The sequence below is a fragment of the Rhincodon typus genome, chromosome 9 (assembly GCF_021869965.1).
Source record: "Rhincodon typus isolate 14 chromosome 9, sRhiTyp1.1, whole genome shotgun sequence".
Classification (NCBI taxonomy): Eukaryota; Metazoa; Chordata; class Chondrichthyes; order Orectolobiformes; family Rhincodontidae; genus Rhincodon; species Rhincodon typus.
This window is the reverse complement of record NC_063340.1, coordinates 70,102,254-70,126,186: the sequence shown is the minus strand read 5'-3', so window position 1 is coordinate 70,126,186 and position 23,933 is coordinate 70,102,254. Positions and strand designations below refer to the sequence as shown.

The 23,933-nt window shown below is 42.3% G+C and overlaps 1 protein-coding gene across 1 annotated transcript in view; it reads left to right on the top strand.

The window, feature by feature from the left end:
• The window catches only part of LOC109938368 (ALK tyrosine kinase receptor-like), a 532,290-nt gene that overhangs the window by 458,517 nt on the left and 49,840 nt on the right, over positions 1-23,933 (top strand). The window contains exons 19-20 of the mRNA XM_048601345.1: positions 11,836-11,900; positions 19,502-19,631. Coding sequence (XP_048457302.1) covers positions 11,836-11,900; positions 19,502-19,631 — 195 coding nt within the window. The remainder of the gene's footprint in view (positions 1-11,835; positions 11,901-19,501; positions 19,632-23,933) is intronic.

Sequence of the window (23,933 nt, the reverse complement as noted above, 5' to 3'; positions counted from 1 at the left end):
AGGACTCCAGGCAGACAGTTTGTTTTCTGTATGATTTAAAGAGTTTGCCTCTGCTGACGAGATCAAAAGTCTCAGTGAGGTCTATGAAGTCACTACAGTGCGACCTGTGCTGTCGGCTGCATTGCTCTTGTACCTGCCAAAGTGAGAAAATCATATCAATTATTGCTGTGTCAGTCCTGAAGAAGCGCTGAGATAGGTAGCTGCACTGACATTATCACTGAGATAGCTGAACACACCAGAGTCTACAGTTTGGATCGAGCAAAGCCATGACTTTTAACAAGCCAATGCCTTAGTAATTGTTACAGTCACCACTGACCCCATAGCTTTTGTACAAGATGACTATGTTAACTTTAAACATGTCTTGACTTACAAATCTTTCCCAGCAGCAGAGACAAAAAAGTTTGAGGAAATCCTGCAGCAGTGCCAGTTTTCCAACTTTTAATGATGTCAGATGGAATGCCATCATTTCCTGGGGCTTTGTAACTGGCAAAAGGATAAAAAGCTTGCAGAGCTCCACTGTGGTGGATTTACTGTCCTGCTTCTCCATGACAGGAATGTCAGGAATGACTCTGAGAGTTCCTCCAGTGACAAATGCTTCATTGCATACAATTTGAGATTGTTCTCCACCCACCTTTCCATTCGCTTACTAGTTTCAGGACTGATGAACCCTGTCTTTGTTTTTAAAAGGACTGGTCTGATTGCTGCAGGGCCTGTTGCTTTCTTGATTCCTCCAGCATCCCAGGATTTAATAACAAATTGTATGTTGTTACAGAGTCTCAATCAGTTTCGGCTGGTGCAATGCCAAACAGTCTGTTGAGGCATGATTCTGGCAGCCCTGAGAGCATCTGGATTTCGTTCGCCAGGGATTTACTTGTAGTTCACTTGGTTGCAGTATCTGGCCCCATTTCAGTCCAACAAGCCTCAAGCCAGATAGCATTCCTCTGATCTCTGTTCCCTGTGGGCAGTGAATGCAGAGTTCCCACTTTGATACCAAGTCTGTCTGTGTGCCTTGGTGCCTGAAAGTGCCAGTTTGAGGATGTTGAAGAACTCCCAGGTCCTTTCTGGATCAGTGGTACAGTGAATTTGGATCTGAGGATAACCTTTGCCCTTGAATTGATATTGCTTTCTTGGCTGAAGCCTGATCTTGCTACATCTCAGGAAGTGGTCAGCATTACACAGTCAGTGCTGTGGTAGCTGTGAGTGATGAGAATGGCACTGAGGGGATATGTTTGAAGATGATGAAGTCTAGTTTGTGTTAGTGGCACCAGAATGTGACCAGGACTCTTGGTGGCATGCTTGCTTTTGAAGTAGCTGTTTGTCACACACAAACTGCATGGTAACAACAAAACTTGTATGCATGTCACCCTACCCTTGTGTGGAAATCACTACAAAGGTACATTCCCTAAATGTTGGGAATTCTACTTAAGGCCAACAACAAGTAATTCATAGAATTGATCCTTGATATGTGGGGAGGTGGTGAATCTTGCAGCATAGATGCACATAAGGCTAACTGAGCCAATGTGTGTTGTTTAATCAAAACACGTTGTTTGTCTCCCACGTATAAATGTCAATGAAAGGTAATAACAGAAGCCTATATTTATGATGCACTTTAAATGCTTTGATCTCTATTGATTACGAAGCCCTGAATAGATGGACAAAATGAGTGATCAGCCCAATCCTGATCGAACTGAGCAGATCGTTAAACTAGGCTTGTTTCTGTGGATAATAGAGCTTAAAAGTGGTTATGATTTTTCTAGGCCACTCTTAAAGACAAGACAGAAAATCAACTCTACCACCTGGATGATGCAAATGCAGCAATGTGGATCTGAGCCAGAGTTTTCAGACTCCCACCATCCCTTCCTCTTCAGTGCTACTGAACTTCGTGTTTGGAAAATCTGCTGTTTTATTTTCATGACACAACATTTTGGAGGGCAACAAATTGAAGGCCACATTGTATCTATAATTTCATTTTCTTTCAGTCTCAAGTCAGATTCAGTTAAATTTCATTATGGTTGATTTTAAAGGAAACAGACCTTGACAGAAACAGCAAATTATTGCACATTTCCATTATTGTTGATCTCATTTGATCAGCCAGTATCAGCAATGTAGTGATATTCAGTTTCCCGAAGTAAGGCAAAAAAATGAATGAGGGTTCAGACTCTTAGTTTGAATTGATGTCAGATGAGACCAGGGTTGGGATCTTCATATTAAGAAAAAGTACTGAAGTTCAAGCCCTAGAAATGTGCAAGATGTTGAGCACACTAGCAGCATTAGCTAGATTGGCTAGGAATGGAAACCAGACCCAGTTATATTTAATCTCAACGACAAATTTCAGCCTCTGCTGGAAGAGGGTGAAGGGAATTTTGTACTTTCCCATTCCATGAAAAGTCATGGAATTGGTCTTATGACATAACCTGTCCATATTTGCTGCAGTCTCACACAGTGGGTGGAATGCTCAGGGCCTGTCTGGAGCTTTTAAAGGAGCAGTAAAGGGAAACTTAATTGGGCAAGTGGTAAAATTTCAGTTTCCCAACAATGGGTTAAAGTTTGATTAAATTCTTAGAAAGTTACAGATTGGTTGGCTTATCATGAATGCACATGAACACCCCAGCCCATGGCAATCATGTTCATAGGCACACCAAATGGGAAGTACAAATGTGACAAATGTGCAGCTGGTGGGGTAGACTATTTCCTCCAAACTCTGGTGATTAAGAACTGCTTCACTAACCTGGCAAAACAACAACCTGTTCCTTTGCACAAAATGCTGACAGTGTTGGATTGAAGCCTGTCCATGTTGATCAGCTCATGGAAAGTCTCAGTTAAATGCAGTGTGGCTTGTTATCATTAAAGACTTACAGTGAAGCCTGATCAAGTCAACAAGTCCGTCTGAATGAGATAGCTACAGTAGCTGACACCAGCAAACCTGACTGGGGAGCAGGGATACATTGGCTGAAGTCTCAGACTCAGATGGCCATATCTCCTGATTGTGTCCTATTTTCCAATCATGAAGTTCAGTGGCACTGAAGAGGAAGGGGTGGTGGGAGACTGAAAACTCTGCCTTTGGTGGATTGTCATCAGATGTGTCACTGGCCCTGAAATGTTAACTCTGATTTCTCTCTACAGATGGTGCCAGACCTGCTGAGTTTTTCCAGCAATTTCTGTTTTTGTATCCGATGTATTTGCTCTCCTAGTTATGACACAGGTCAGTGATTTGATGGTGTAAGAGTGGCTGACGAATGTAACTTCGCTCATGCATGAAGTGTGAACCCAGACAGATGTGTGACAGGCAGTGCCGCTGTGATGTAAGTAGTGCTACATTGATAGCTTCAGTGAAGTGAATGACATTGATCACATATGATGCTTCTGATGCAGATGTCTGGCATCCAACTTCCTGTGTGACAGCCCTCAGCAGTAGTAACTTTATAATCCTAGCTCAGGAAGACAGGAACATGAAGCATTTTCCATTTCTGGCAGGTTCTCTCGAGCCACTATGTCCAGGCTGCTTTCTTCAGCTGGGATGATCTTTTGTCACTATCCATTCCCTTCTGAACAGCTTTCAGGAGAATCTAATAGGAGACGTCACTAAAGGCTTCAGCTGATATTGGCTCAATCTCTGACATCCCCAGGGGTTATGTGGGTGTGAACAGCAGAGATAGAGTGATGCTCCTGGGTTATGGAAAGTGAGGTGCTGCCTGATGTTTGCCTTTTAAATATTGCAGCCAGATCCTGAAGATTGCAAAGTCCCAGGAAGGGGGCCAAAGTTTCCTGTCTGTCCACCACTAAAACGTGGCATTTTGCCCACGGCTGGATAGGTAATGAGCTTCACTGAACATAATCCGTGAGAAAACATGCAGTACATCTCAGCAGAAATATCTCTTGCTTTTTAGTTCGCTTCCACATGCCTGTCAGAAATGAAAGTCCCTCCCAGTGCTCAAAACATGCGCATGTTTGTGAAGGCCTCATTATGGCAGAGACTATATTGACAATTGTTTAAAAGAACACCTTTCTTGCATGGACATACTGGTGAAGGTGGAACTGTTTAAAGGCACAGACAAGTAGTGTCAAGCTGTAACAGCTGTGCCTTCCAATTCAGGAATTGGTGACAACTAGTTTCTCAGGGAAGGAGAGGAAAATTGGGAGCTGCGTAGAAATAAGGTGAGATTAGCTGATGGTGAGATGCAACAACATGAAAATAAGCTACCTGTCATTCATGAGCGAGATTGAGAACTTGCCATTTAAACCCAAAGGGGCAAGTCAGATTTTTTCTTGACAGCAAGAATCTAACTTTTTTCTTCATTTTTGCCATATATTTTCAACCCAAGGCAATGGAAACAATTGTCCACGAATTCAGATAGGGTCAGAGTGCAGCTGGTCAGTCAGCAATGGGACATCATCTCGTTCACAGAATGGCTTTTTGCACAATATCTCGGATTATATTGACACCGTTAGAACCATCATTTAGCTAGGAATTCTAATATTACTGGTAGCCAGGATGTTTTTGTTCTCAGCATTTTTGGAAAGTGGCAATTTTCCCATCCATTTATTTTTGATGACATCCACTCAAAGACTTTAAGCTTATATATTCAAAAGGAGAGCTGGATGAGAAAATATTCTTTCAATATCAGTATCCATGAATAGTATGTGCTCATTGAATTTACATAAAATAAGTAATTTTGCTTGAAAACATTAAGAAAGGTGCTGATTAAAATAAACTGCTGATTAAAACAAAAAAGGCTTCTGATTATCAGTGCTTTTGTTTACATTGGCGTTGTAGAGTGAAACCAAACTGTTTTTATTTTATACGCCCATTTGTTTTATTTGATGGTTATAAAAGTTGTTCCCATTAGATTTTGAGTGGAAGTTTAATGCTGGAATTTACTGCGACATTTGCAAACAGTATTGACTGTGGGCTGCTCAATTTCAATAATGGCCACAGTGATATTGCCTTTCAAAATCACATTGTGGTTATTATCCAAAATTCATTTGTTATGGCAGAAATTGAATTGTTTTTAGCAAGACATTCCCTCATTTCCCTGCGATAAAGAGTTTAGAAAATGACAAACGTTGGATAAAATATAGAAAACAGCAGTGGTTGTAAACCATAACAGCGTGAGTTTCTTCTTCATAATCTAACATTGCAAACTGTTACATAATAATGTCCCAGGTGCTGATGGCAGAGTTCAGGATGCAAATTGGAAGGGGCATATTTCATACCCCAGCCACCCAACTCTTCCAAACTCCACAGGAATCCTCCTTCGGAGATCATATTCTTCCAGCTTCAGGATCAAAACTTGCCACATGGATGTAACCTGCCATTAATTCATGGCTGCCTTTTGCTTTCTGCCTCTTGACAGTAAGGGAACTATCGAGGCAGTGTTTTTCCCTGTTCCTTTTTGCTATTTACTTATCACATTTCTGATTTAGATATAGTTGTAATATTTTTTATTCATTTGTGGGACATGAGCATCAATGGCTGGGGAGCATTTATTGTCCATTCCAAGTTTTCCTTGAGAAGGTGGTGGTGAGCTGCCTTCTTGAACCACTGCAGTCCATGCCCTGCAGGTTGACCCACGATGTTGTTAGGGATTCCAGGATTTTGACCCAGTGATACTGAAGGAACAGCAACACATTTCCAAATATGGCTTGCAGGGGAATTTGCAGGGAATGGCTTCCCATGTATCTGCTGTCCTTGCCTTTCCAGATGGAAGTGGTCATGGGTTTGGAAGGTTCTGTTGAAAGATTTTTGGTGAATTTCTGCAGCATATCTTGTAGATTGTGCACACTTCTGCTACTAATCCTTGGTGGTAGAGGGAGTGGATGTTGGTGGATGTGGTGCCAGTCAAGTGGGTTGCTTTGTCCTGGATGATATCAAGCTCCTTGAGTGGTGTTGGAGGTGCAACCATTCAGGCAAGTGGAGATTATTCCATCACACTCCTGACTTGTGCCATGTAGGTGATAGTCAGGCTTTGGGGAGTCAGGAGCTGAGTTACTTGCTGAAATATTCCTGGCCTCTGACCCGCTCTTATAGCCTCAGCATTTATGTGGCAAGTTCAGTTGAGTTTCTGTTCAATGGTAAGCCCAAGTATGTTGATAGTGGGAGATTCAGTGATGGTAACACTATTGAATATCAAGGGGCAGTGGTCAGATTGTCTCTTATTGGAGATGGTCATTGACTCGTTTTTGTGTGGCACGAATTTTACTTGTCAGCCCTACCCTGGATATTGTCCAGATCTCGCTGTGTTTGAACATGGAGTGCTTCAGTATCTGAGGAGTCACAAATGGTGTTGAACATTGTGCAATCAATGGCAAGCATTCCCACTTCTGACCTTATGATGGAGGGAAGATCTTTGAAGAAGCAGCTGAAGATGGTTGGGCTAGGACACTACCCTGAGGAACTCCTGCAGAGATGTCCTGCAGCTGAGATGACTGACCTCCAACAACTACAACCATCTACTTATGTGTCAAGTATGGCTCCAACCAGCAGAGAGTTTGATTCCTAATATGCATTGATTCCAGTTTTGCTAGGGCTCCCTAGTGCCACACTTGGTCGAATGCAGCCTTGATGTTAAGGGCTATCACCAATAACCTCACCTCTGGAATTCAGTTCTTTTGTCTACGTTTGAACCAAGGCTGGAATGAGGTCAGGAGCTGAGTGGCCCTGGTGGAACCTAAACTGGGCGTCACTGAGCAGGCTATTGCTGAGCAGGTGCTGCTTGATAGCACTGTTGATGACACCTTTCACAACTTTACTGATGATGGACAGTAGACTGATTGGACAGTAATTGGTTTGGTTGGATTTGTCCTGCTTTTTATTCTCAGGACATACCTGGGCAATTTTCCACATTGTCGGGTAGATGCCAATGTTGTAGCTATACTGGAAGAGTTTGACTCAAGGAGTGGCAAGTTCGGGAGCACAAGTTTTCAGTGCAATTGCCAGAATGTTTTCAGGGCCCATTGCCTTTACACTATTCAGTGTCTCCAACCATTTCTTGATATCACGTGGAGTGAATTGAATTGGCTGAAGACTGTTATCTGTAATGCTGGGGACTGCTGGTGGAAGCCAAGATGGATCATCCACTCAGCACTCCTGGCTGAAGATTGTTGCGAATGCTTCAGCCTTATCTTTTGCACTGATGTGCTGGGCTCTTCCGTCACTGAGGATGAGGATATTTGTGGAGCCTCCTCTTCCAGTAAGTTGTTTAATTGTCCACCTCCATTCATGACTGGAAGTGGCAATACTGCAGATCTTTGATCTGATCCATTGGTTGTGGGAGCGCTCAGCACTGCCTATCACTTGTTGCTTATGCTGTTTGGCATGCACGTTGGTGGCTTTACCAGATATGCCTGGTGCTGCTCCTGGCATGCCCTCTTGCACTCTCGACTGAACCAGGGTTGATCCTGTGACTTAGGAGATATGCCAGGCCATGAGGTTGCAGACTATGCTAGAGTACAATTCTGCTGCTGTTGATGGCCCACGGTGCCTCATGGATGCCCAGTCTTGAGTTGCTAGATCTCTTTGAAGTCTGTTCCATTTAGCATGGTGATAGTGCCACACAGTGGAGGTTATTCTCAATGTGAAGGTGGGACTTCATCTCCACAAGAACTGTGCTGTGGTCACTCTTACCGATACTGTCATGGACAGATGCATCTGCAGCTGGCAGATTGGTAAGGATGAGGTCAAGTATGTTTTTCCCTCTTGTTGGTTCCCTCACCACCTGTTGCAGACCCAGTCCAGCAGCCATGCCCTTTAGGAGCCGACCAGGCTCAATCAGTGCTGCTGCTGAGCTGAAATCCCCCTCCCAGAGTATATTTTGTGCCCTTGCCTTACTGAGTGCTTCCTCCAAATGTTGTTCAACGTGGAGGAATGCTTATTCATCAACTGAGGGAGGACGGTACATGGTAATCAGCAGGAGGTTTCCTTGCCCATGTTTAATCTGAAGCCATGAGACTTCATGGGATCCAGAGTAAATGTTGTGGACATCCCCTCCCTACCTTATACCGCTGTGCCACCACCTCTGCTGGGTCTGTCTGATGGTGGGCAGGGCACAAGAGATGGTGATGGTGATTTCTGGGACATTGTCTGCAAGTTATGATTCCATGAGTACGACTATGTCAGCTTGTTGCTTGAATAGTCCGTGAGGCAGCTGTCCCAATTTTGGCACAAGCTCCCCACTGTTAGTAAGGACAACTTTGCAGTGTCAAAGGGCTGTTTCTGTCATTGTCTTTTCTGGTGCCTGAGTCAATGCCAGGTGGTCTGTCCAGTTTCATTTCTTTGTTGAGACTTTGTAGTGATTAGTACAACTGAGTGGCTTGCTAGACCATTTCAGAGGGCAGTTGAGAGCCAGTCACATTGCTGTGGGTCTGGAGTCACATATAGGCCAGACTAGGTGAGGGTGGCAGATTTCATTTCCTGAAGGACATTAGTGAAGCAGGTGGGTTTTTCCTGACAATCAGTAGATTCTTAATTCCAGATATTCTTTATTGAATTCACAGTTAATCTGCTGTGATGGGATTTGAACCTAGGTCCTCGAACATTAACTGAGTTTCTGGATTAATAGCCTAGCGATAATACAACTGGGCCATCACCTCCACTGACACCATGAACCAGAATTTGCAGCAGAATTAGATGAGAAGTCCAGCGAAGCAAATCTCAACACTGGGAGCATCTCCTCAATACTTTTGGACACAGAGGCTGCAATGAATAGAGATGTTCTAGGACCTGGACCAGAAGTGTCACCAGCATTCAATACCCACTTATACATCTTGTTTCTCTTGCCATCAGATGTTGCAGGTTCTCACTGCAGATATTAATCTGTGGTACACTGTGTGGCCATGATGTTGTGCTCCATGCTAGGACAATTACATTTGGGGCTACACAGAGAGACAAACAACCAGATGAAGGGTCAAAGCAATGTCATTTATAAAAGTACTGCAAAACAGTGCTTGTCACCTGTGCCACCAACATGCCCTCAGTAAGTTTTCTTCTTCTCCCTCATACTACATCACAGTGTTCTCCACGGTTCTGCAGCCAGGATTCACAGAGTAGTCTGTTGGTTCTGGAGGTTTGTTCAGGGGATTCTAGGAGCCACTTACGTCTAGACAGGCCAGGCTTGTTGAGGGTCTTTGTGTCAGATGAAAGTTGACCCTCCTTGGCATGAACTTCAAAGGCTGGAGGTGGCAGGCTCAGCCAGCTGCCAAGTGTCCTGAGAGGAGATTTCTCAAGAGCCCGTTTGTGAGGTTTGTCCTTCAGCTGAGTGCCTCCTGGCACGATATTGCTCCCCTGTGAGAAAGGGGCACCTGAAGTGGCAGGTTCCCCTGCTTCTTAGCTAATGTGATTTAAATAGTTTGCAAAGAAATCCCTTCTTTGGTAGTTGGGTTAAGGTAGATAAACTCAAGCCTGGCAATGCCTACAGCTTTGGATGCCTTTTTGAGGCTCCAACTGATCTATGCTGCCTGGCCACCAAAAAGTATATTTAAGAAAAAACAAAAAACTCCTATATGGGCTGTATGGAATGGGGCAGGGTCTCCACGTGTTAAAGTTCAGGTCCAACCCCTGGTGAAACTGCACCCCTCCCACCTTATTGGCTGTCTTTTCCTGTTATGAGATGTAGTGTTAAATTGAATGAGATGGAAGTGGTTGGCACAGCTATTGGCCCTGTTAAAGGTGGGCAAAATGTGCCTCGAGCATCTGAGTAAGATACACAGAGGGCATGTGGGGTTGATGGTTTGGGAGATTGGGGGAGCCCAGAGAATGGGTGACTGAAGATGTTACAGGCAGTAATAAATTAGATAATGGGTAGAGCATGAGCCTTGGTGGAAGGTGGATGCGGGATCAGCAATAGAGTGAGTGTGAAGTCACAGAAAGCAGAGTGTGGTACTTAACCTGGTGCAGCAGAACAGGTCACTAAAACCTCCTTATGCAACAGCTGGCGATTCCTCCAGACCTTGGAGATGGTACTGACCTGGATGGCAAGCTCAGATTAGACTACCTGGGTCTGTGGCATAACCTCATCTACCAGTGCTCCAAGAAGCACACAAAGTCAAGGCAAGGCCAGGGATGCTGTGGGCATCCAGGTAGGCTCAGGCTGGGTGAGTGCTATGGCAGCAAGTGAGCAGGTCAGAGAGACAGCCTCATAAACTGGGAGTGTGTCCCTGAGCACAGTGTCCTTGCTGTAGCATTACAAGGATAGCTGCAGGTTTAGCCTGAGGTGCAGGACTGAAGTACAACAGCTTTCTCTATGTGTCTCAGAGATGTGCCACGATAGTTCTTAAAGGCTGAAGCAGTCAAATATAAATGTCTGTCAATGTGGGGTGTATGTGGTCTCTGCCCATGGAGCGTGCCTTAAGATATTGGTGCCTGGTACCTAAACTGGGGTCTCTTTGGAGCAGTCAGCGAGCTGTCGTCATCAGGTACCTGCTCTGACTTCCATGTTGAGAATTGCTTGCAGCAGGTGGTAGACTGGGAAGCCGCATATTAATGAGGTGAGATCTGCAGTTAATAAGGTAATTAACAAGCAATAATCCCCCTTAATAGGAAATTTGATGTTTCCTTGTGAGAAACTTGCCTCGACACCCAGAACTCGCTCAAAAGATGTAGCAAGTTGCTCTCAACATTGAGATCAGCCTCACTGGCCTTCTCGCAATTCTGTCACAATTCTCGTGATGGCCCATATAATTCAGGCCAATATTAGAATCCGCACAAGGAGTCTTAGAAAATGGCCGAAAGCCACATGACTTCTCTTGGGGTTTCAACTGCAACCAAAAGCATACAATTATGTTGTGCTATCTTATAATTACAGAAGGCCATTAAATCAGTCATGGATTCTGGGACTGTCCATCCAACAACTCAATAGGTTGGACACTCAAAAATGTCTCTCATGTGAACTCTCTCTCTCATTGAGACCAAGAGGTCTTTCAAAACTATTTAAATTAGCTGGAGGTTAAACTGGGATCAGAGGATAAACATTCTGAAACTTCAGTTCCATCAGGGTAGCCAGGATTACGGGAAACAGAAAAATTTAGGTTCTAATACTGCCACCATACACAATTAGTTAATTAATAAGGTTCTATATATGCTATGGTAAGTAAAGAGCTCCACCCTGTGGGATGATTTCTGTCTCTTACCATCACATAAATATCCTCAACACATTTCCATCTCATCGGCAATATCAAAATGGACATGCGTAACTTGTATGAATCACAGTCAACATCAGGGAAGGATTACAGATGATATTGTAACTATCCATTAAGATGATCACGCCAGTTTCTAAATCCACTTGATTCACAAGCAGCTAGCATTTAATGTAAATCAAACAAAAGAAAGCTGTTTCACTGTCAACAATTTCTTGCAACAAGTTGGTATTATGTTAGAATTAACAAGGTTTAAAAGATGTTGTTAAATGGCAATGTGCCACTGTCCCCAAGGCAATAATTCTAATAGCTTTTAACACTGGAGACTGTCATGGATGAAAGACATGTGCAAATGGCAACTAATTGTGCTTCACAGTGGCTCAGACAGGAATACACTTCACTTCTCCATTGCAGCCCAAGAAGTGATCTCTGAAAATAAAGACAGAAAGACAGATACTCAGCAGCTCAGTGACCGATCTGATGAAGAGTCATTGACCTGAAATGCTAACTCCTGTTTTTTTGTCCATAGATGCTAAATGACCTATTGAATGTTTCAAGGGTTTTCTGTTTTTAATTCATATTTCCAGCATTTACAGTACTTTTCCAATGTACGAGTGATCTCATTACACTGCGACAGGAAGTCCTTTTGAGAAATGCATGGTAAATACATTTGGTAAAGGTCACTTTCTCTGATTTTTTTTTTAGACATTGCCTGAGGTGTGTTCGGAACAGGATGAGTTGGATTTCTTGATGGAAGCCCTAATAATTAGGTAAGATTCTGTTAACAAATTGTCAAGGTGCCTTGCCAAGCAGCATTAGAAATTACAACTTACCTTTGTATTCCCCTCTTTTCTTTTTTCTTCCCTTTATTCTCAAACCAATCCCAGCACAAAACTACGATCATCACTATTCAAGTGTTCCCCCATTAGTGGGCAGGATGATCCATGGTATTGGCAGCTCTCAGGGGTTACTGCTTCTTAGCTAATGTGATTTAAATAGTTTGCAAAGAAATCCCTTCTTTGGTAGTTGGGTTAAGGTAGATAAACTCAAGCCTAGCAATCCCTACAGCTTTGGATGCCTTTTTGAGGCTCCAACTGATCTACGCTGCCTGGCCACCAAAAAGTATATTTAAGAAAAAACAAAAAACTCCTATATGGGCTGTATGGAATGGGGCAGGGTCTCCACGTGTTAAAGTTCAGGTCCAACCCCTGGTGAAACTGCACCCCTCCCACCTTACAATAGAGCCTCATGGGGTCTGGCTGCAATTCTAGTGGTCACCACCCACTCCCAGTAGTGCTGCTGAGACTGGTCAGCTGCCAGCCTTCTGGTTGTCCATCCCAGATTGGAATGGAGCAAGACCTGAACAACATTCAGGTTTGGGCTGGTATATTTCAAGTAACATTCATGTCACACAGTGGACGGCAATGACCATCTCCAAACAAAGAGAATCTAACCATCCTCCCTTGATACTCAACAGCACTGCCATTGCTGAATCCCCACAATAATCAACATCTTAGGAATTAACATTGACAGAAACTTGACCTGCCATATAAATACTGTAGCTACAAACCTAGGTTAGACACTGGAATTTTTGTAGTGAGTAATGCATCTTCATACAAAAACCCTCACTACTTCACCAATGATTAACGACTACCTGAACATTTTCTCAGACAATTTTGCAAGTGGCAACAAAATTGTTGATCACATTCAACATTTAGACCATGGGTTCAATACACAGCTTTAGTGAATCTCAAATTTGGGCATCTATGAGATGCTATGGGTCATCAACAGCAGCACATTGAATTCAACTACATTCTGTAACCTCATGGCTTGGCACATCCCCTATTCTTTCATTTCACCATGCTAGGTGATCAAACCTGATTGCAGGAAGGCATGCCAGGAGCAGCACTAGGCATATCTAAAATGAGGTCTCAACCTAGTGAAGTTACAATTCAGGATTGACTACTTGTGCATCAAACAGCAAGAGAGAATCCATTAGGCAGGGCTAAAAACCAACATATCCTATCAATGTAGTATCACTTCCATGCATGAAGATAGACAATTAAACAACTAACAGGAAGAGCAGTCCCTACAAATAACTCCATCTTGTATAGTGGGGGAGCCCACACACTAATGCAAAAGGCAAAATTAAATTATCTTCAACCAGAGGTGGCAAGTGGATGATCCAAGCAGCATGAAGTCTCCAAGAGCACAGCTGCCAACTTTCAGCCAAACCAATTCACTCCATTTGATATCAAAAAATGGCTGAAGGCACTGGATATTGCAAGGGCTATGGGTCCTGACAACATCCCGGCAATAGTGCCGAAGACGTGCTCCAGAATTAGCTGTGCCTCATTCATTCAAGCTTCTTTAATACAGCTTTGACACTGATATCTATCTATCAAGGTGGAAAGTTGCTCATTCCATAACCCAAAGACAAAAGGAAGACAAATCCTATTTGACAGTCACCAACCTTTGGTGCATTCTCAATTGTCAACAAAATGATGGAAGGTGTCATCAACAATGATATGAAGCAGCATTTATATTGCAGTAACCTGCTCGGTGATGCTTAATTTAGGATCTACTGGGACAACTTGGCTCCTGACTTCATTGCAGCTTTGGTCCAAACAAGGACTAAAGAGCTAAACTCAAGAGAGGAGTGTCTTGCCTTGATATCAATACATATAAAGCAGTATTTGGATGAGTGTGGCATCAAGGAAATCTGGTCAAAATGGAAGTCAATGGAATCAAGGAAAACTCTCCACTAGTAGAATCAATGAAGATAGGTGTAGCTATTGGAGACTAATAATCTCACTCTCAGGATATCACTGCAGGAGTTCCATACGATTGTTACCTAGGTCCAAACATCTTCATTTGCTACAGCAATAACGTTCCTTTCATCATTAAGTCAGATGTGGGGATGTTTACTAACGATTGCCAAACGTTCAGTATCATTTGCTACTTCTCAGATACAGAAGTGGATTACGCCTCAATCACTCACTGGTTAGCACTGCTGCCTCACAGCGCCGGGGACTGGGGTTCGATTCCAGCCCCGGGCGACTGCATGTGTGGAGTTTGCACATTCTCGCTATGTCTGTGTGGTTTTCCTCTGGGTGCTCCAGTTTCATCCCACAGTCCAAAGATGTGCAGGTTAGGTGAATTGGCTGTTCTAAATTTCCCTGTAGTGTCCAAGGCTGTGCAAGCTGGGTAGATTAGCCATGGTAGATGTGGAGTTATCAGCATAGGGTAGAGGGCTGGGTCTGGGTGGGATGCGTTTTGTAGGGTTGGTGCAGACTCAATGAGGCAAACGGCCACTTTCCACACTGCAGGAATTCTTTGACTCAATAAGAGCAAGATAAACCTGGACCACTTTCAGGTTTGTGATGATAAGTAACAACTAACAGGAAGAGTTGTCTCCACAGATAACTCCATCCTCAATGCTAAGGGAGCCTAGACCACCAATGCAAAAGGCAAGGTTAGATCATCTTCAACCAGAGGTGGCAATTGGATAATCCAAACATCATGAGTCTTCAAAATTCATATCACACAATGGAACACAGTGACCATCTCCAATAAAAACAGAATTTCATCATCTCCCTTTCATATTCAATAGCACTGACATTACTGAATCCCCCAACTATCAACATTATAGGGGTTAACATTGACAGAAAATAGACCAGGCAAATAAATACTGTGGTCGCAGGACCAGGCCAGACACTGGAAATTTTGCAGTGAGTAATGCACCTTCTAATTTCCCAAAGCCTGTCCACCATCTTCACAGTGGCTCAGTGGTCAGCACTGCTACCTGACAGTGCTAGGGACCTAGGTTCAATTCCAGCCTTGGACAACTGTCTGTGTGGAGTTTGCACATTCTCCCTGTGTCTGTGCAGGTTTCCTCCATGTGCTCCAGTTTCTTCCCACAGTCCAAAGATGTGTAGGTTCAGTGGATTGGCCGTGCTAAATTACCTATTGCGTCTAGGATGGGAAATGCAGAGACAGGGTAGGTGGTGGGATGTTCTTTGGAGTGTTGGTATGGGCTGAATGGCCTGCTTCCAACTGTAGGGATTCTAAGACACAAGTCAGGAGTGAGATGGAGTAGTGACTGTTGCCTCAATGAGTGTGGTTTGCAGATATCTGATTCCCTAATTCATGGGTTTTAGAAGTATACATTGTAATTTTAGGAACATACTTTCAATCTCACAAAGTAAAGTAAAATGAAAACATGTGATTGAAATACCATTGTACAACCACGAAGCAATATATTGTGTAATCACAATTCAAAGCATTTATTTAATAATGTCAGGGTTAGTAGGGAGAAAATTTCAGTAATGAAGGACCCATCTCTCAGGTTTTGCTACAGTCGTGTGCTTTACACTTACCTCATTAAAATATTCAAAATATTTTAGTGGTTCCAGATGAAATGAAGCTGTAGGCAGTTTGTAAATAAAGGAATTCCTTTTGTGAGACCTGCAAGTCTGGTTAAAAGACAGCTAACTCCATTATCGATATAAATTGTTCCTGTGAGTCTCAGAATTTAATCAAAGATCAATTTTGATTTTGATGCCAAAAGTTAGTTAATATAGGTTCCTGTTTAGAGCATTCCATATGTGGTGTTCCACAGGGCTCAGTGTTGGGACCCTTGCTGCTTGTTTTATACACTGACGATTTGGAGTTGAATGTGAAGGCCACAATTGGAGAATATACAGTTGACACAAAAATCGGCTGTGTAGCGGATAGTAGAGAATAGCTGTAGGCTCCAAAATGATATAGATTGGTTGGTGGAGTGGGCAGGAACGTGGCAGATCAGGTTCAACACTAATGAGTGTTAGGTAATGCATTTAGGGAGGTCAAACAGCAAAAGGGAATACACAACAAATGGGAATATCCTGAGAGGGGTAAATGAAATGAGAGATCTTGGCATGCAAGTGCACAACCCCTGAAGGTAGCAGTACAGGTAGACAAGAAGGCATATGGAATGTTCTCATTCATAGTCAAAGGTAGGGATGTAATGTTCAAACTGTATAAGGCACTGGTGAAGCCGCAACCAGAGTATTGCATTCAGTTCTGGTCACCACACTACCAGAGGTTGTGGATGCTTTGCAGAGGATACAAAAATGGTTTGCAGGATGTTGCCTGGTATGGGGGATTTTAGCTATGAAGAAAGGTTGGATAGATTGGGTTTGTTTTCAGTGGAACACGGGAGGTTGAGGGGCAACCTGATAGAAGTTTAAAAGATTGGGAATGGCATGGAAAGAGTGGAAAGTATGAGGCTTTTTTCCCCAGGGTGCAGGAGTTAATTGCTAGGGGACACAGTTTCAAGGTGCTGGGAGGTGTTTAAAAGCAATGTACAAGGCAAGTTTTTCACATAAAGGATGGTGAGTGCCTGGACTGCATTTCCAGAGGAGGTGGTGTAAGCAGACACAATAGCAGCATTCAAAAAGCACCTGGATGAATACATGAATAGGAAGGGAATAGAGGGATATGGATTCTGTAAGTGAAGACAGTTTTAGTATGGAAGGGCAAAATGTTTCAGCGCTGGCTTGGAGGGCCGAAGGGTCTGTTCCTGTGCTGTATTGTTCTTTGTTCTTTAATTTTGGGAATAGGTGCAGTGGGGAGAAAGTGAGAGAGTTTGTTAACAGCTGTAAGGCATCTGTTGACTAGAATTAAAAGGGCTGTCAGAAATCAGGGATACTAGGAACTGCCAATGCTGGAGAATCTGAGACAACAAGGTGTAGAGCTGGATGAACACAGCAGGCCAAGCAGCATCAGAGGAGTAGGAAAGCTGACGTTTCAGGTCTAGACCCTTCTTCAGAAGTATTTTTGGGGTGGGATTGTAGGCTTGAATGCAGTGAAGCCCATGCTGGAGAAGGAGTATCCAAATGTGGCACCTTCAGATCAGTGTAAGGCCACCTCACTGGAAGCTACTGGAAAGATAGCTCATACCTCGGGTGAAAGCTAAGGACAAATTTGTAAGAGTTTGATTTGGTTTGGTTTTGTCCCAGAAAACGAAGGAACCTACAAAGGTGCAATAAATAGTCAAAAGCTTTCTAGAAGGCAATTAAAGTTGAATATTTCAGTTTTAACTTGTCAACAATAATTGATAACATAAAATAGTGTTCAGTTAATAGCTTTTCCTTTGTTTGACTTTTCTGTAGTAAAATATTTATCACTAAGAAAGGAATCTTCATTCTTTCAGTAAACACTTGGGATTTTGAATTTATCCTTAAATAATAACACTCTACATGAAGATCATAACTGTGGCTACAACAAAACATGTTAAGATATTCATCAAGATGTGTTACTTCTTTTTAAAAAAAAGAAATCCAAAATCCCAAGTATTTAGAGAAAGAATGATGACACAAGATACTACCGCTTAAAGTAAGAATTATTTTACAATACGAAAGTCCAACAAAGCCAGCACTAAGCAGTATCATAGCTAAAACTTTTATACTGTCAAACCCAGAATCAATATTCATTAAACACGAATGAGCAGACAAATTGTGATCAGTTATAAACTGTAATTTACATATCAACTACTGGATAAATCTAAGACAAATCTCATGAATTGGCTCAGCATGCTATTCAAGAAACATTATATCAAATACAGTCACAAAATCCTTCAAGATTTGTCTTCCTCAGTAAGATTTTCATCTTTTTTTCTCTAACATTTAGCCTGATCCCCAGTTAATAGCATGCGCATCTAACTTTAATTCCGTGAATAAAGTCTTCACCAGAACTGGCACAAGTCTGCAAAACCTCCTCAACTTTGCTGACAATTGTCAGGATTGTGTAGATTCACAAATGTTATCTTCAAGTAATAAAAATAGCTGTAGCAACTGTGTATTTTCCTATTCTCAGGTTTTGGATCTGGTGCCCATTTTCTTCAGCCTGCATGTACTGCACCACTGGAATCACCATCTAAGTTTGATTGCTGTATGTCCTTTTGCATAGTTTCAACCAGGGTCAGTCACTCCAGGCTCCATCTCTGTTTCAGTCTTATTTTCCTTTGAAAATGGAAGGGTAGTTTCCTTTCTCAGTTTCCCATTCCAATAACAGTCTGCCTCCAGCAGACAAAAGCTTTGAAACCATAAATTCCACCAGACACTCAAGAAGCTCAACACCATTTGGGATAAAGTAGTCTACTTGATTGACATCACCTTAAATAATCACTTCCTAGATCACTGACACACTGTGGCAACTAAATGTACTATATAACAGATATGATGCAACAACTCACCAAGGCTTTTTCAACACCACTTTCCAAACCCACAATAGCTACCAGCCAGAGGAACAAATGCAGTAGACACATGGGGTACCACTATTTGCAGACTTCTATCCAAGTCACACATTGTCCTGATTTGGAACAATATCGCTGCTCTGTCACTGTCAAACTGCTCGAACTCCCTAAAAGGCAACTGTAAGTGTATTGCCAGTAGATGGAATGCAACAGTTCAAGAAGGCAACTCAACAAACATCACATCTTCAAGGGCAGTTAGGGATGGACAATAAACATTGGCCTAGCCAGCGGCTCCACATCTGATGAAGTGTAAGTGAATACAGTTTCATTATGGAAGGGTAAAATGTTTCAGCGCTGGCTTGGAGGGCCAAAGGGCCTGTTCCTGTGCTGTATTGTTCTTTGTTCTTTAATTTTGGGAATAGATGCATCTGACGAAATGATAATAAAAAAAAAAGTACAAACAGTGCTACATCACCCAAATCATATGCCATTCTGTTTAGTGCAATTATTTGAGGGGTTAGCAAACAAAAATCACTATCAGAGGATCACTTAAAAACATTACATCTTCCAGACTTACCTCGCTGTGCACTTTCCTACTTACTTATTTAGCCGGACTGCTTTTGTAATCACCAACCATTTTTAGTTTGTCGAAGGGTAAATTTCACATCCCTAGCCCCATGACATGCTTACAAGGTTACATACAAGTGGTACTTCCAAAATGCTAATTCAAATGGATCAGATCCTAGAATTTATTGTGTGGTCAGCATGGGAGATGATTGGCAAGCAAAAGTGCAATACCAGTAGACATAGAGTTTCAAGGCCACAGACCTCTCCAATTCTTAGAAGAGCAGCAATATTCTTCAGTACTGGAATATTCATTGCCTTGTTCCATTAAAGTTTTGCCAAATTCATCTCTCACTAAATCTTGTTTGACACAGAAAGCTGGGAATCTCTGCACTTGCAATAAAAAGAAAATTTAATCAGAATGAGGTTCAATTGCCTTAGAAGCCGCCAGATTTCTCCCGGGTGTTCTGATATTGGTCCTCATATATCTTCTTGTATATTGTCACATTACAAAATTATTAATGGTGTTCTTAGAGATGGTAAATGTGTCCTTTTTTCCAAATATTCCAGTAAATTCTGCCATCAAAATATAGTGCGATGTATTGGAGTCAGCCTGCAGGCTCTTCCTCGCTTCATTCTCCTGGAGCTGATGGCAGGAGGAGACATGAAATCGTTCCTTCGAGAATATCGACCTAAACCGGTAAGAAGTCATGTATTGTACACACGCTAACATATACACCATATACACAGATCTATTAGGCCTCATTCATTTGGTATGTGAATTGCCTGTATCATTTGTTCTAGACTCCTATTCTTTAAACTGGATTTGAAACTGATCTTGTCTTCAGGTTGCATTAGGCCAGAATAGTTGCTGCAGTGATCCCCCTTATCCATTTGAAGTAGGCTGCCAACACTCAATGTATTCACATCCAAATCCCCATTTTTGAGACGCTCATTCACAGATGCAGAAAAAATCCCATTTTAGGCTCAAGTTGCTGATCAGATACCAGATGACACATATTAAATGTCAGCATTTAACTCGATGCTTTATTCAGACAGGCTGGCAAAATATCAAGTGTTACTATTTTCTGAATTTCTATAGTTCTAATTGAAGATAAACTCTGGGTACTTGGAAATGAAAAACCGTGGATGAATGGTTAATGTGTTAATGCAGGCACTGACATTTGAAATATAACTAGCACTTTTTACAATGTATTGGTTGTCAGTTTTTGTAGCACTGATTGAAACTGGATGACAGAATGAAGGAATGGGATTTGTACTATATTATATCAACAGCCTGGAATACTGACGTATAAAATACTGAGCAGTAGAATAATGAAACATTTCATTTATAATTAAGCTTGTATCATTATTGTCTGCCGAAAAAGACAAAAATCATCTAATTGCAAAGTTTAGTTTTCAGCAATTCATTCTGTCATTTGGCAAAGCTAATAAGTGGCTGCTTATATAATTAATATTTCCCTCTTCTCTGTAAACTTATTTGACAACTGGGGATAATCAGAAATGAAAAATAAACCAATGGTTTTCTCATTTTAATCCAGGCTCCTTCTTCTTGCTGCACTTCAATTGCCCTCACTCCCCAGCCCCAAAAGACCAAATGCTCGCTTTTCATACAAGTAAACACTCCTCCTATTTTGGTCCACAGAAGAGGAAGTAAAGTGCTCAAACGTGCTACCCATTTTCACTAGCCAGCCATCTACCATCTGCCATTGACTTTAGATTTCAGAAATGTATCCAAGGGCTTTACAGAAACAGCTAAGAGCTTCACTTAGACAAAGTAAAGTGAGATCTTATGATGTCAATATGATCCAGATACAATTTTCATAATTCTAAGTGGTAATTGACGTAAAATGGAAAAACTGTGTCCTTTAAGCTGCTACCTCCCACACTCTGCAATTGATCAGATTGAATTTGGTCTTTTGCCTTCCATTTAATCTTTATGTCTCTCTCTGTCTCCCTCACACACATGCACAAAGAAGGCTATCACCACAGGAATGCAGGAAACAACTTGAGAACTGGACAATTTTGGACCCACTCATTTGGTGAAATTTCTTTTCCTGATGTTTGGGGCAAATCCACTTGCTGATGTTCTTTTTCAGTATAGGAATAAGGCTGAGAGATGGCAACAGTTCACAGCGCACAGAGCCAAAGTTCAAAATCACAAAATTATTACAGTACAGATGGAGGCCATTCGAATTGTAGTGTCTACACAGGCTGCCCGAATGAGAAATTCACATAGTGCCGTTTTGCCACATTATCCCTGGAGCACTGCATGTTCTTCCTTTTAAAACCAGTCAGGGCAGCTGATTTAAACTGATTTAGCATGTGAAAGAGATTGTTTGAGACATCCATTGGTAGAAGGGTGAGTGTAATTGAATGAACTAACAGAAAGGAACCTGTTTGATGAATAGTGTCTGCAGCCTGCTTTGGCTCTGAAATTGTTATCTCACTGTGTTGTAAAGGGGTTGTTTTGTATGTAATTCACCTCAACCCACAAGAAAAAAGACAGACTAAGCTTTTTGGAAACTTTACCAGGGTTTATTGTTACATATGCATCGGAGATTCATTCTCGTGGCCGAAGAGTGGCAGGTAGATTTTAATCTAGATAAATATGAGGTGCTGCATTTTGCAAAGGAAAATCAGGGCAAGACTTACACACTTAATGGTGAGGTCCTGGGGAGCGTTGCTGAACAAAGAGACCTTGGAGTGCAGGTTCATAGTTTCTTGAAAGTGGAATTTCGGGTAGACATGGTAGTGAATAAGGCGTTTGCAGAAATGACAAGAATGAGCTTCTTTTTCCTACTCACAAAAACAACAGAGTGGTGTTTTGACATGGTTACTCTACCCAAACCAAATGGTATTATTCAAACTTGTGTTGACTTTACAGAGCTCACAAGGCATTGGTGAGAAAAATTCACCATATGCATACAGTTGAAGAGAGTTTAATTAAATATCCAAAGATAAAATTCGAACAAAGTTCAATGCAAATAATAGATTCCAGTCTATTGAACAAGCTATCAACATTGCTTATTACATTTGGGAAAAGTTTGAGGAGCATGATCAGAGAGTGTATGCAGTCCTAAAATGATTACGAGCAGAAGGGATCACCTTTCATGACAAGTGTAAGGAATCTATTCAGTTTTGGAACACATGGTCAATCGTGAGGACATAATGGCACATCCTCAGAAGACTAAAGCTATTATGAAGTCCCCCACTCCAAAGTCAGTCCAGGAACTCCAAAGATTCTTAGGCTTGACAACCCAGTTGGCGAGAGTTTTGTTTCATTTGGCAATGATCACAGAACCCTTGGGACAACTCCTGAACAAGTCACATGGATGGTATTGGAACCTGGATCAAGAAAATGCTTTTCAGAGGATCCAGACTATGTTGACATCCACAGACATATTTCCTTTCACTAACCCTTGCTTTAACCCTATAACCTGCCCGTTCCAACCATTTTAGCAGCCTCTACTTTAGCTTAAGAGCAGTGGTCTTGGAATGTGGATAGTGCCATAAACCATTCCAATACATATCAGCATTATCAGAAACAGAAACATAATATTACTGGGATTGAGAAAGATGATTCCTCAGTTACATGGGCCAGGGAGCGATTTTCAGAATACATCCTTGGCCTGAAAATGGTCATAGGAATGGCTGAAAGACCTCTAGTTTCTCTGAATGAGAAGAAACTATCAAGGATACCTTCAAGAATACATAGATTTTGACTTTGTTTTATGAGGTGCATCTATGAATGAGTATGTATGCAGGTAAACAATGACAGGTGCACTCTCCAGAGCACTCGCCCACTGCCTTACCAGGCATAGTACAGGCCCAGGTTTAGAAGATAGTTGTTCCAGCAGGGAAGATGAGACTTGTGTTTCAGGACCTTGTAGAAGTCCCATCGCAGCTTACTCTGCTGGAATTGCTTTGGAGGTTGACATTCCGTTCCTGGCATAACCCAATGTCTCGAACTTTCCATAAAGGTCCCTGGCCTTTGAGTTAGAATCAGAGGCTTAGGAGGGTTCCTATTGACTCCAACTTAATATTTACCCAGGAAAAGTTAGAGAATGAAAACACTCTTTAACTAATGCCCGAACCAGATGTTCCTGATATTTCCCAACTCAACAACCCTTCTCCAGCTCATCACAGCTCCCAGCCCCCAACTCTGCACTAAGTGCTGTGATCTGAAACCTATCCCACTGACCTGACCTCCTCTGGACCCGAAATCCTCTCTCCCTGGATATGAATCCACAACCCTCAGATGCACCTTTCGCAATACAACCCTTGACTGACCCTAAGCAGTGATCCACTTAGCAGACACCCTCGCCTCCCCAGCACATATAGCCCCATACTCCCTTACTCAGCTGGAAACCTACCTTCTCACCCACCTGCCACCTTACCTCCTATCCATCATATCACATCCCACCCTACCTACCTCATTGATCTTGCATCCTATCCTCTTACAATCTGGCACTCTAACTGCTCACGACGTCCTTCTATCATCCTGACCACATGCCATCCTATCCCTCTAAAAACTATACACACGTACTCACACATTTATCATCTCCCATAGCGGCGACAGGAGCTTTAAATGACAGAATACAACAGATACCACTGACAAGTTGGCACGGTTTTCACGCTGACCCTCTCAGTCCTGGATTCCTGGATTTGTATATGCTGTTTCGAATGAAAAGGCTGCTGACCAGGGAATTTGCAGGGAAAGCTCCGCTGAAGCTAAGTGTATGTTTTGTCCAATCAGGATAGGAAATACGGTTCCAATCCCGATCGGAAAATCTGAGAAATTGAGTTTCACAATGTTGAATCATATGCTCAATCCATGGTAACACAATTACCAGCAAGCCATCATTACCTAACCAGATCCACATGGGCTAGTGAGGAATGGGGGATGTCTCAACATCCATCTGTATTGTGCTGCAGATAGGCCAGACCAAAGGCTCATTGGACTGGCCATGAGAACGTA